Source organism: Protobothrops mucrosquamatus, unplaced genomic scaffold (assembly GCF_001527695.2).
Source record: "Protobothrops mucrosquamatus isolate PMUCROS unplaced genomic scaffold, P.Mucros_1.0 scaffold3331, whole genome shotgun sequence".
NCBI lineage: Eukaryota > Metazoa > Chordata > Lepidosauria > Squamata > Viperidae > Protobothrops > Protobothrops mucrosquamatus.
Genome location: NW_015389321.1, coordinates 10,913 through 23,705, shown reverse-complemented (window position 1 = coordinate 23,705; position 12,793 = coordinate 10,913). Strand labels below are relative to the sequence as shown.

General features: G+C 43.0%; 1 protein-coding gene across 1 annotated transcript in view; it reads left to right on the top strand.

Annotated features, from left to right (window-relative positions):
- MNT (MAX network transcriptional repressor) overlaps nucleotides 1-12,175 on the top strand; it is a 47,285-nt gene extending 35,110 nt beyond the window's left edge. Inside the window, exons 5-6 of the mRNA XM_015826847.1 lie at nucleotides 8,912-9,104; nucleotides 11,323-12,175. Coding sequence (XP_015682333.1) covers nucleotides 8,912-9,104; nucleotides 11,323-12,029 — 900 coding nt within the window. The 3' untranslated portion in view covers nucleotides 12,030-12,175. The remainder of the gene's footprint in view (nucleotides 1-8,911; nucleotides 9,105-11,322) is intronic.
- The last annotated feature ends 618 nt before the right edge of the window (nucleotides 12,176-12,793 follow it).

Genomic DNA, 12,793 nt, shown 5'->3' with positions numbered 1-12,793 from the left:
CCCTACCCTACTCTACTCTACTCTACTCTACTCTACCCTACCCTACCCTACCCTACCTTACCTTTATTCTATTCTATTCTACCCTACCCTACCCTACCCTACTCTATTCTATTCTATCCTACCCTACCCTACCTTATTCTATTCTACCCTACCCTACCCTACCCTACTCTACTCTACTCTACTCTACTCTACTCTACTCTACTCTACTCTACTCTACTCTACTCTATTCTATTCTACCCTATTCTATCGTACCCTACCCTACCCTACCCTACTCTATTCTATTCTACTCTACCCTACCCTACCCTACCTTATTCTATTCTACCCTAACCTATTCTATTCTATTCTATTCTATTCTATTCTATTCTATTCTCCAACCTTTTTTGCAACAGTTGTTAAGAAAATAACTGCAGATATGGCTTGTGTCATGTGATTGTTAAGTGAACCCAGTTTCTCCCAATGACTTTGCTTGTTGGAAACTAGCTGAGATCATAAATGGAGATCATATGACCCCGAGATGCTGCAGCCGTTGTGAATACAGACTGGTTGCCAAGCACCCAAATTTTGGTCTTGTGATTGTGGGGATGCTCCGATGTTTGTACATGTGAGGACTGGTTGTAAATCACTTTTTAAGTGCTGTTGTAACTTTGAATGATTGCTAAATGAGTGCTTGTAAGTCAAGGACTATCTGTAGTTTTTGCAGCTTTAGAACTGTGCTATATTTCTAAACACAGAAATTAGTGAAGTGAAGTGAAAACTGAAGTGAAGTAAAAAAAGAATAGAAGGATCTTCTTTCTGCTTTTTGCCTTTTGCTTCCAAACAGCAGTTTGTGTATAAAGTCTTGATCAGGGATGCATAGTTTTTGTGAGATTTGAAGGACCTTCCTCTGCCTTCCAGTTTTTGGGGCCCGAATGTTGTTGGCAGCCCGGGGTAGGTGTAGCCTTGTGTGATGTGTGTTGATATGATGATGTTAAGGACCCCCCAACCCATTTTCTTTTTAATGCGTTTGTACAATTTTGGTTGATCTTTGTATCGTGATTCACCACCCAGATGCCCCAAGATAAAGGGAGGACCATAAAAAATTGTTAAATAATAAAGCATTTGTAAGATTTAAGCACCCATCTCGCAGACCATAGCAGATTGCGGGAAAGGTTAAGCAAGGTTGGACCTTGTGAAGACTTGACTATTCACAGCGGTAGGAAAACCCCAGGCCTTTAGTTCAAATGAAAAGCTGAAAAGAATATCCTAGAAAGCTACAAAGACATGCCACGTGCATATCATCTCTCCGAAAACACGATACAGATATTGCCACGAACTCATCAAGGAGTCAAGCTCAGTCTGAAACAGCTTTACAGGTAGTCCTTGACTTAACAACCGTCCAGTGACTTTTCACAATTACAGTGGCAGTGAAAAGAGTGACTTATGACCGTTTTTCACGCTTACGACCGCTGCAGCATCACGTCACGCGAACAAAATTCAGACGCTAGGCAACTGACATGCGTTTTTGAGGGTTGCGCAGTCCCAAGTTCAGGTGATCGCCTTTTGTGGCTTTCTGATGAAGCAAAGTCAATGGGGGAAGCCAGATTCGCTTAACAACTGTGGCAAGAATGGTTGTAAAATGGGGCAAAATTCACTTAACAAATTGTCTTGCTTGGCAGTGGAAATTTTGGACTCAACTGTAGTCGTGAATCAAGCATTACACGTAGTTTATTTTTTTCAGGCCCCCAGAATATACTACAGAGGGGAGAAGCAACAAAGCTTCTGATTTTCTTGAATGAAGCACACCACGGTGTATTCTAAGTTGTATTCCTGTATACTTTACAGTAGTGTTTGTTTTGCATGTATGTTTAGTGTTATATTTCTGTATATTTTACTTTCAGGACAAGGCGGATCTGTAGATGAAAAAAAATGACTTTGCAAATTGTGTTGTAATACCAGACAGGATGATATTGGTTGGTCCTGCGTAATGAATGCCTTCGACTGTTGCACAAATATATGAGTCATGTTGCTTGGCAGCAATTATGTGTGTGAGTGTGTGTGTGTTAAAAAGAATCAAAATGACAAAGCATTGCAGCCTGTTATCCTTCTGGATAGTTTGTCATTTTAGTTATCTGCTAAATATTTATATGGCTTTATAATTGCAAAACTTGCCTAGAGAAAATAATTGTGTTGTGTGTAGAGGACCTGTCCCTCATAGCTTCTCTCCCTTTCTTGTGACTTTTCAGATTTCTCTGCATATCAGAGAAATCTTATAATGATTTATAATGATTCTATAGATACAGGTAGTCCTCGACTTATGACTGCAATTGAGCCCAACCTTTCTGTTGCCAAATGAGGCATTTGTTAAGTGAATTTTGCCCCATTTTTCGACATTTCTTGCCAAAGTTATTAAGTAAATCACTGCAGTTGATACCGCAGTTGTGAAGTGAATCTGGCTTCCCCATTGATTTTGCTTGTCAGAAAGTTGCAAAGCATCTGAATTCAGTGATCAAAGTTATTTTTTTAAGTGCTGTTCTAACTTCAAACGGTCACTAAATGAACTGTTGTAAGTTGAGGACTACCTGTATTTGCAAGGGCCAGAACTTTTTAAGCCTACTCATTTCTCTTTTTTCTGGCATTAACAAGACAGTACAGACAATCCTCGACTTACAACAGTTCATTTAGTGACCGTTCAAAATGACAACAGCCCTGAAAAAAGTGACTTATGACCGTTTTTCACACGAGCATTGCAGCATCCATATGGTCACATGATCAAAATTCAGATGCTTGGCAACTGAGTCATATTTAGGACGGTCGCAGTGTCCCGGGGTCACATGAACTCATTTTGCGATCTTCCTCACAAGCAAAGTCAATGGGGAAGCCAGATTCACTCAACAACCGGGTTACTAACTTAACAAATGCAATAATTCACTTAACCACTGTGGCAAGAAAAGTCATAAAATAGTGCAAAATTCACTTAACAAATGTTTCACTTAGCAATATATATGTTGGGCTCAATTGTGGTCGTAACTCGAAGACTACCTGTAATTACATTATAGTACACTTTGCTTTTCTGTGTCCCCCCCCCAACACATACAATACACTTTTCATCTGCAATCCCCGTGAAATCCTTGACCCCTCCAGAGGAACCAAGAATTGCTGTTTTAACTGTGAATTCAAGGCAGGGCAGAGGCAAAAAAACTGAAAAGGCTCCATGGGGGTCACAGTTGCAACTGAGCAATTAATTTTGAATGATTTGGTGAATCATCACCTGCCTTTCCTAAATCTGTGGCTGGACATGGAGATAGCTGCAACAATAATCAACCCTTTTCAAATCAAAGGGCCCATTTCTTTAAAAAAAAAAGGTTTTATTGATTTTCTAGTTCTACATTTAAATATTTAAAAAGCAGCGTGGCGGCTGAGTTAATCGATAGTTCAGTAACATACAAAATATCTTTAATACAAGTCTCAAACTATTAGATTAAATATTTCCTCTTTTCCCCTTAGTGTTTACTGTCTCATGTTTAAACTAATACAATTCTTATTATATCAATTAAATAAAAATAACTTTCTTACACTTATCAATAATTTTTAGTTTATACACATCCTGGTTATTTTAACATTCAATCTTTATAGACTATCAATGTCCTAATTAGCTTTTCCCAATTTTTAGTTTCCCATTATTATTTAAATTTAACATTTAATATTTATAATGTCCAGGTTTTAAATAACCACAGCTCCCTTTATCCCAATTCATCACAAAATCTAATGTTCAGGATACACGTCTTATCTATTTGAAAAAGGGCCCATTTCTGAGCCCTGGATAATGGATAAGCTCCCAGCAATCTGCCAGGTGATGGTTTGGGGACTAACAGTTTAATTCAGATAAAGACCTTTCTCTGTGAACTTGCCCTCAGAACATCCTTTGTGCGTTAAGTGGATCTTATGCCTAGGCCAGGGGTGTCAAACTCAATTTCATTGAGGGCCGCATCAGCATTGCGGTTGCCCTGGGCGGCCAGGGGGGCCAGGGTGGGTGCGGCCTACTGGGTGGGCGTGGATGGCGTGGTGTGGCCTACTGGGTGGGCATGGCCAGCTCTACATCGTTCGCGTCAAGGGTGCCTGTGGGGGCCTGGGCAGGAGTGGGACAGATCTGAGGGTCTTTGGCAGAAGGGGGTGGGACCGGGGCAAGCGCCAAGGCATGGTCCATTTCTTCATGCCTCACAAAGGGTGACACCTCCCCAGCATGCACCCAGGGGGCGGGGGCGATACGGCAGGGGCTGGTTCCTCGCTGTTTCCAGACGGCCTTGTGGAGCTAAGACTGAATGCATTTCAGCATAGATGGTCACAACATTGTACATTGGCTCCCGGCCGGCCTGGGCCAGGGCCAAGGCAGTGGGGGCCGTTCGCTCACTGTTTCCAGAATGGCTTCGCGGGCCACATGAAACCACTTTGCGGGCCGCATCCGCCCCCCCCCCCGGGCCTTGTGTTTGACATGTCTGGTCTAGGCTCTTGTAAATTGTGTTTCCTCCTCCCCACCTTCATTTTTTTCGTTATCTCCTTTCTGTTTGGGGTAAAATCAGAACCAGCCCCCTTCCCTGCTGCACCCTTCTGATAAGACTGCTCTGAAAAGAACATGCATAGACATCAGCCGAATTTCACAGCCGGGGTGGGGTAGGGTGGGGAGGTCCAGCCATGCTCGAAAGGAGTGAAATATGCAGAATTACCAAAAGAAGGAAGGTGCTCCTCTCCTCTTCCCAAAATACAAACTCATAAATCACAAGCATGTGTGTGCCATGCCTGCACTTACTCACACATAAACACACACCACACATACAGTATACTCTCAAGTGTTTTGGGAAATGCTCAGTTTTTATCCTGGCCTTGCAAAACCTTATTATAATCTGTCTCTAGAGACATTTTCAGGCCTGGATTGTGTTCATTAAGAGATGCTTAATACAAAACGATAATGTTTAATCATTTTTAATGCAACGAGGTTTGTAGTTTACCGACTCGTCTAAACAATTCACAGATCGTCCTTGACTTACGACAGCAATTGAGTCCAAAATTTATTTTGCTAAGCGAGACAGTGGTTAAGTGAGTTTTGCCCCATTTTACGACCCTTCTTGCCACAGTTGTTAAGTGAATCACTGCAGTTGTTAAGTTAGTAACGTGGTTGCTGATGTGAATCTTGCTTCCCCATTGACTTTGCTTGTCAGAAGGTCACGCATGACCTTGGGACACTGCAACCGTCATAAATATGAGTCAGTTGCCAAGCACCTGAATTTTGATCACATGACCATGGGGATGCTGCAATGGTCATAAGCATGAAAAACGGTTGTAAGTCACTTTTTTCAGTGCCGTTGTAACTTCAAACAGTCACTAAATGAATGGCTGTAAGTTGAGGACTGCCCGTATTGCCTCCTTCAAGCTAAACTAGATACCTAGCAGCTTCACAAACCTAACTCATGGTTTGCCACTGCCAGGAAAATCTTTTCCTTACTTCCTAGTTTAGACACCGCTCTGGGATCTCCTAGTGGTTCCCCATCCAAGAACTAGTCTGGACCAACTATGGATAGCTTTTTGAGATCATCCAATCTCAGCCAGTTTGGTGGGAACTGCTTGAAACTAGGTTTTTAAGAGGAGACTAAATGGGGTCAAAGAAAAAGACCCCAAGAAATTGTCCTGTGCATTCAGAATAACAGAGTAATAGAGATGGAAGGGACTTTAGGGGTCTTCTAGTCCAGGGGTCCCCAACCCCCGGTCCGTGGACCAGCACTGGTCCGCGGCATGCCAGAAAACGGTCCATGAAAAAACCTCTCTCCACGGAACCGGTCCCTGGTGCCCAAAAGGTTGGGGACCTCTATTCTAATCCACCCCCCTGCTCAACCAGGAAACCCTATTCCATTTCAGACAAAATTCATCCACTGCTACACCAACCATGATTAATCAATACAGCTAAAGACCTGGAACTCATCTCCTAGCTTCCACTATCTTTTTTGGATTCATTTGGGGAGCTATCACCATAGAGACCCAGGTACAGGCCCCATCCCATATCTGTTCTCATTATTTAGGCAGATGATGGAGGACACTCTCCTATCCAGTCACCTGTTTCAAAACCAGCTCAACTGTCTCTCTGGAATCTCCCACTTGTAAGACCAGTGCTGCCGCCCCCAAACAGCCCTTATGTACAGCACTGGCTTGTGTGAGCCGAGTTACAGACTTCCAACCAAAGGGAATGTCTTGGAGAAGACATTTTCGGCTCTCCTTTGATGTTTCCCACAGCATCATCCCATTTCTGCTAAAGAAAAGGGGGAATCGGGCCTGCCAAGGCACCACTTCCTTCAGCTCATTCCTACCTTTCCTCTTTTCAAGATCCTAGTCCTCATGAAGTTTCTTAATCTGAGTCAGAACTGGATCCCTTAGGATAGGAAAATTATGTTGAGGTGGGTTCTCCATCCTCGGTTTGCTTTGTGGTAGGGAATTAGCACATAAGGAAGAAAACAAGACTTACATTCACTTCCCTTAAATGACAGTTTTGTACGGCTGACCTCAGTGCATGGCTAGTGTAGCTCCCAAACAGGCTTTCTAGAGCTTGGGAAAAGAATGGCAGTTTGTCAGGGATTAAAAATGCATAAAATTGGCACATTCTTTTGTTTTTAGGAGACTGATGCATTCAGAGGATTGAGAAAGCTCCTCGTTAATGAACTTGGAAATCAGTTGGATGTTAAAATCAGCCTATCCGTTGCCAAGATTTCTGAAACCAGATCTCTTTTCCCTTTCATTACATTGATTTTTTTTTATTATCATAAGGGGCTGCTCAGGAATGCTCAGCAGCAATTGCAGATGTGCTCAGCAGTGATTGCAGATGTGTGTTTCAATTTGGAAGAGGGGCATTTAAAAAAACAACAACTCTCAAATTACAGGGTAAATCTCTTTTTAGTGCAGAGATTGGGAACCTTGGCCCTTTTATGACTTGTGGGCTTCAACTCCCAGAATTCCTGAGCCAGCCATGTTGGCTCACGAATTCTGGGAGTTGAAGTCCACAAGTCATAAAAGGGCCATGGTTCCCCACCTCTGTTCTAAAACGCCATTCTGGCTCAGGAATTCTGGGAGTTGAAGTCCACAAGTCATAAAAGGGCTCGGCAAATGTAATTCCCCAAAAGGATGTGGGTGAGCACAGAGGCACAACAGTTGCATCTCTTTAAAAGCAGCCATGTTTCTTTCCTCAGTGATGGCAGGCCAGCTGTGCAATCATAGGACTTGAAGGGCTGAGTCAAAAAAACCTCCCTCAGTTGTGTTATATAAATATGCTTGCACTTCATTCAGCTTCAAGCAGTTGTCCCTTAATCGGCCGAACAAGCAGAGCGTAACTGAATCATGTCGGAGTAGAGCTGTGACCTCATAAGCTCATTCATCCGGTTCCTTGGACCATTAAAACACCGTCAATTCCAATTTTGGTTAGCCTCTGATTCCTTCATCTCTCAGGCTCCAGAGGGGGCCAAATGTACTCTTAGGTGAAATGTTAGATATTGTTTGCAGGGAAGAAAATCCTGAATCAGCCCTGTATTTGCTCGTTTCTTATTCTTTTCCTTCCTTCCCAGTGGAAATTCAAATTGTATTTGAATTTGCTGTGCACCAAAGCCAGTATGGACCTGAATAATGGAAACCTCTTAAATACTCATTTCCGCCCCCCCCCCCGGAATCTGTGTACAAGTAGTCCTCGACATACAACCACAATTGAGCCCAAAGTTTTTGTTGCTAAGCGAGACAGTTAAGTGCATTTTGCCCCGTTTTACGACCTTTCTTGCCACAGTTGTTAAGTGAATCACTGCCGTAGTTAGGTTAGCAATACCATTGTTTAAGTGAATCTGGCTTCCCCGTTAGCTTTGCTTGTCAGAAGGTCGCAAAAGGTGATCACATGACCCCCGGGACACTACAGCTGTCATAAATACGAGCCGGTTGCCAAGCGTCTGAATTTTGATCACGTGACCTTGGGGATGCTGCCATGGTCGTAAGTGCGAAAAAGTCACTTTTTTCAGCCCCGTTGTAACTTTGAACGCTCACTAAGTGGACTGTTGTAAGTTGAGGACTACCTGTAGTTCTATCTGCTAGCACAGTGTTTCTCAACCTTGACAATTTTAAGGCATGTGGACTTCAACTCCCAGAATTCCACAGCCAGCAATGCTGGCTGTGGAATTCTGGGAGTTGAAGTCCACATGCCTTAAAATTGTCAAGGTTGAGAAACACTGTGCTAGCAGAACACTTAGCTTGGCATGGAGATCAAGGCCTGTCTTAAGTAATCCTGATTGATTTGTTGCTGGTCACCGTCATTGCGTAAGAGAAGAAAAAAACAGCACTATTTCACTCTTCTCTGTGTACTTAGTTGTTGCAACAGGAATGTAAAAGAGGCATTCCCACATGCAACACAGGGTAGATGCCACTTCTTAAATCAATTTCCCAATCCTGGGTCCTCAAATTGTTTTTTGTCCTATGTGAGCCATTGATCCTGCTTGCGGAGGCTGATGGGAGATGAAATCATAAACATTAGGAGAGGCCTCTGGTGGAGAAAGCATCGTTGGAAGTGGCAACCTCTCAGAAGAGGCATTCCATGTTCCTTTTGAGCTGTTTCTTCTAAAACACTTTAGTTTCAAAAGGTCCATGAAAAATCCGGGCCTTTGTTGAATGACTTAAATTCTTGCAAGTGTGCTAACCAAAATTTTGTAGCTCAGCTGTTCCTTATCTGGGTGTGCCAAGAAAGTGAGGATTTCCTGTAATTTGCGATCGAGCAAAGTTCATGAGATCGGATTTTCTTCTCTCCCAGAGCTTTGTTTGTGTGGAATGCTTCATTTGTTCAAGGAGAAAAAGTCTCTTTTCCCCACTTTCTCACTTGGGAACCGCTTTCTTTTGATTTCACATTTTGCTTTCCTTTGTGTAGACCTTGAAACGCAAAGAGAAAGAATACGAGCATGAGATGGAGCGGCTGGCGAGGGAAAAAATTGCCACGCAGCAACGTTTGGCAGAGCTGAAGAATGAGTTGAGTCAGTGGATGGATATCTTGGAAATTGACCGGATAATCCGCCAGACAGTTCAACCCGAAGATGATCAGGCGTCCACTTCAACTGCTTCAGGTACGCTGGGATGTTTTGGGGCCATTTCATGGCCAGATTCCATTTCATGACAAGATAAAAATTAAAAATAAATAAAATATAAAAGGAAGGGAAGGGAAGGGAAGGGAAGGGAAGGGAAGGAAGGAAGGAAGGAAGGAAGGAAGGAAGGAAGGAAGGAAGGAAGTCCCAAAGGTGATTTTTCAAAAGGCAACTGGACTTTGTTTTTCCTTGAAGACATCAGTTCTTCGATCAGAACTGAAGAAGCTTATGGGATGAGAAGTGAAATGTCTTCAAGGAAAAACAAAGTCCAGTTGCCTTTTGAAAAAGCACCTTTGGGACTACCATGACCTGGGTGGCTGAGAATCTCCATGGATGGATGGATGGATGGAAGGTAAGAAAGAAAAGAGAGAGAGAGAGAAAGAAAGAAAGAAAAAGAAAGAAAGAAAAAATATGTGCACTGCAAATAAATCTTCATGCACTGAAAAAGTCACTTCAATGGTGAGATGAGCGGCATATAAATTTAATAAATAAAAATTACATAAATAAATAGAAAGAGATGTTCTTTTACTCATCTAAGTAACCCTACTACTGTATGAGCTGCACTGGCTCTCAGTTTATTTGCAGTTGCAACTTAAAGTGCTGGTTATCTCTATACTGCCAAAACTCTCCGGTCTGTAACCTTTAACTGAGTAAAACGGTCCACCGTAGGGCAAAACGTTTTGAATGAAGGTACTCATTTACAGAACGTTTCAAAATCCAGGAGCCAGGACTCCCACGGAATTGAAATTTGGCATATATTATAAAACGTGTTATGACATAATACAAAATGTCATCAAATGTTTCCTGCAGTCAGCGGTTGATGTTTAACTGTGCTATACAGTTCAACATGGGCTACTTTCAAGGCAGATCCATCTCTTGAGTACCTCCCTGATTTTTTTAAGAACTCACCAAGTACATTAGCAGCCGTGCCATTGTTGAAAGCATTGAGGAATCTGGTAAGGAAATAGCCTCTGAAAGGATGACCCAACAAGGCACAGATTGTCTAGCCATCTTTATAAGTTTTACATGGTACAAGCCAGGATCCAGCATTGATAATGTTACCTAGATTGGGTAATGAAACGTCTGCAAGACAACAATCAAGCTCAGAGAGCACCAGGGGGCCCTCATTTCAACCTATATTTTACAGGTTATTTGCAGGACTGCCTCTCCTTGAAGGTATCTGCCCATCCTTACATAGGACGAGCGTTCTTCAGGTCCCTCCTTTAAATGTTGCTCCCGGATGGGACCTTGGTTGGCTGCCCCAGCCCTTTGGAACAGCCTCTCACCTGAGATCAAAGTAGCAGAAGACTTCTTCCCCCAACCTTAGGATGGGAGTTGGGTTGGGAGGCTCTTTGGTCTAGTTTCTGGAGGTGTGTGGAGAGTACTTTTGTTTTTAGCTGTATTTTTTACAGAGTGTGGTAAGCTACCTAAAAGCACTATATGAGATAGGCGGCCATAGAGGTCCTGTAAAGAAATAAAATAAAAAGGTTGGGTTAAAAGCATTTCCCTCTGATATGCTTCTTTTCTCCATGCATGAAATCAAAAGGGAGGGGAAGGTTGAGCCTGAAAATTTTTTAAATCTCTGTTTCTTTCTCTCTCTCTAGCTATGTACATCTATATCCTATCTATCTAGCTTATCTATCTATCTATCTATCTATCTATCTATCTATCTATCTATCTATCTATCTATCTATCTATCTATCCATCCATCCATCCATCCATCCATCCATCCATCCATCCATCCATCCATCTATCTATCTATCTCTATACACACACACACAATATACACAAACATATGTATGTATGTATATATATATATCATCTATATAACATCTATATTTCTCTTTCTAATGTATCTATATCATCTATCTCTATCTCCATCTCTATCTATCTATGATCTATGATCTATCATTTTTCTGCATCTATCTATCTATCATCTATCTATCTATCTATCTATCTATCTATCTATCTATCTATCTATCTATCTATCTATCTATCTATCTATCATTTATATCTATCTCTATCATCTATTAAATTTCTACCCTTCTTCTATCGCACCTAAGTGACTCTGTCAGTTTACAACACGTGGTGTAAGAAATAGCAATTTCAGTGTTTGGATGACCTGGTTTAGCATCCTGTGGGTTCCCACCTCTTTCCCTCAGCCAGAATTTTACATCTGCCTTCATTTATCTCCCTGCAGAAGGAGAAGACAATATGGATGAGGACATGGAAGACAACAGCCCTGTGAATTCGTTGCCGAAGCTTGTGCATCGCCAGCATCCTGAGCTCTTGAAAGCGGTGGCCCCCATTGCTGCGGCCCATCGCCCTTCGGTTCTGCCGCTGGCCCAGAAGCATGTCCCGCCCCACGCCCCGCCCCCCCTCCAGCCCCAAGCCCTGGTCCAGCCCCAGGCAATTGTCCCTGCACAGACTCACCTCATGGCGGCCTCCACCGTGCAATCGACTGTTATCGCCCATACGGCCACTACTCACGCCTCCGTCATTCAGACTGTTAACCATGTTCTCCCGGGCCCCCAGCCCAAGCACATTGCCCACCTCGCACCCTCGTCCACCTCCAGCCCAGTCCAGCTGACGACCACGGCTCAGCCCATCGGCCACATCACTGTGCACCCGGCCACCCTCAACCACGTAGCCCACCTGGGGCAGCAGCTCCCTCTGTACCCACAGCCCGTGGCCGTCAGCCAGCCTGTGGTGGGCCACATTGCGCACGCCATCTCTCACCAGCAAGTGAATGGAACTGCCAGCCTCGGCCAGCCAGCGGTCATGGCGAAGCCCGGCGTTGGAACTCAAGTTGTCCACCACCCACAGTTGGTGGGCCAAACGGTCTTGAACCCAGTCACCATGGTTACCATGCCCCCTTTTCCCGTAAGCACCTTGAAGCTGGCGTAGAATCAGCTGCAAAACAACTGGATAAAGCTCCATACATTCCAAGTGTGCCCCATGGCAGAGATGTTAGGAGTGAGAGGGTTGGACACACTGACCCTCCGCGAGAGGATGGCGCAAGAGAGAGGCCGGGGAACAGGCAGAAATAACCTTTCCTCCCTCCACCTGTCCCCCAGTTTTTTTTTTTTTCTCCTGTTTTGATTTCTCTCGAGAAACTCGGTCATGGGAGGGAGGGCATGGCGGGGGGGATAGAAAAACCCATAAGGGCTGCTTCTGCACTTGAATTTCCCATAATCAGAGAAAAATAAATCAATAAACTGTCCTTCACGGTGATTTTTTTTTTCTTTTGACATGTAATCAGTGAAATAAGACTGTAATAAAGTTCTTAAGACTTTGGCTTTTCCTTTCAACCACAACCACCACAACCCTTTTTTTTTTACTTTTTTTTTTTTGATGTGTTGCTTCTTTGTAGTTCCTTTTTTTTTTTAAATGGCTGATCTCTTTTATTAAGACTTTGCATAGAGGAAAAAGAAAAAGAAATAATAGAATATATATATATTTATATATATATACCTGCGTATAGCTACATATATATAAAAATATGGTTCTCTTGTGAACATCATTGATGGACAGATCCTTTTGTTTCCAGGATTAACGGACAGACATCAACCAAACTCCTTCTGCTTTGAAAGGAGACGAGAGAGAGTAGCATCCTTTTTTTTTTTTTTAAGCATCTTGAAATGATAAGATGGTTTTGTGGACCAGGGTAT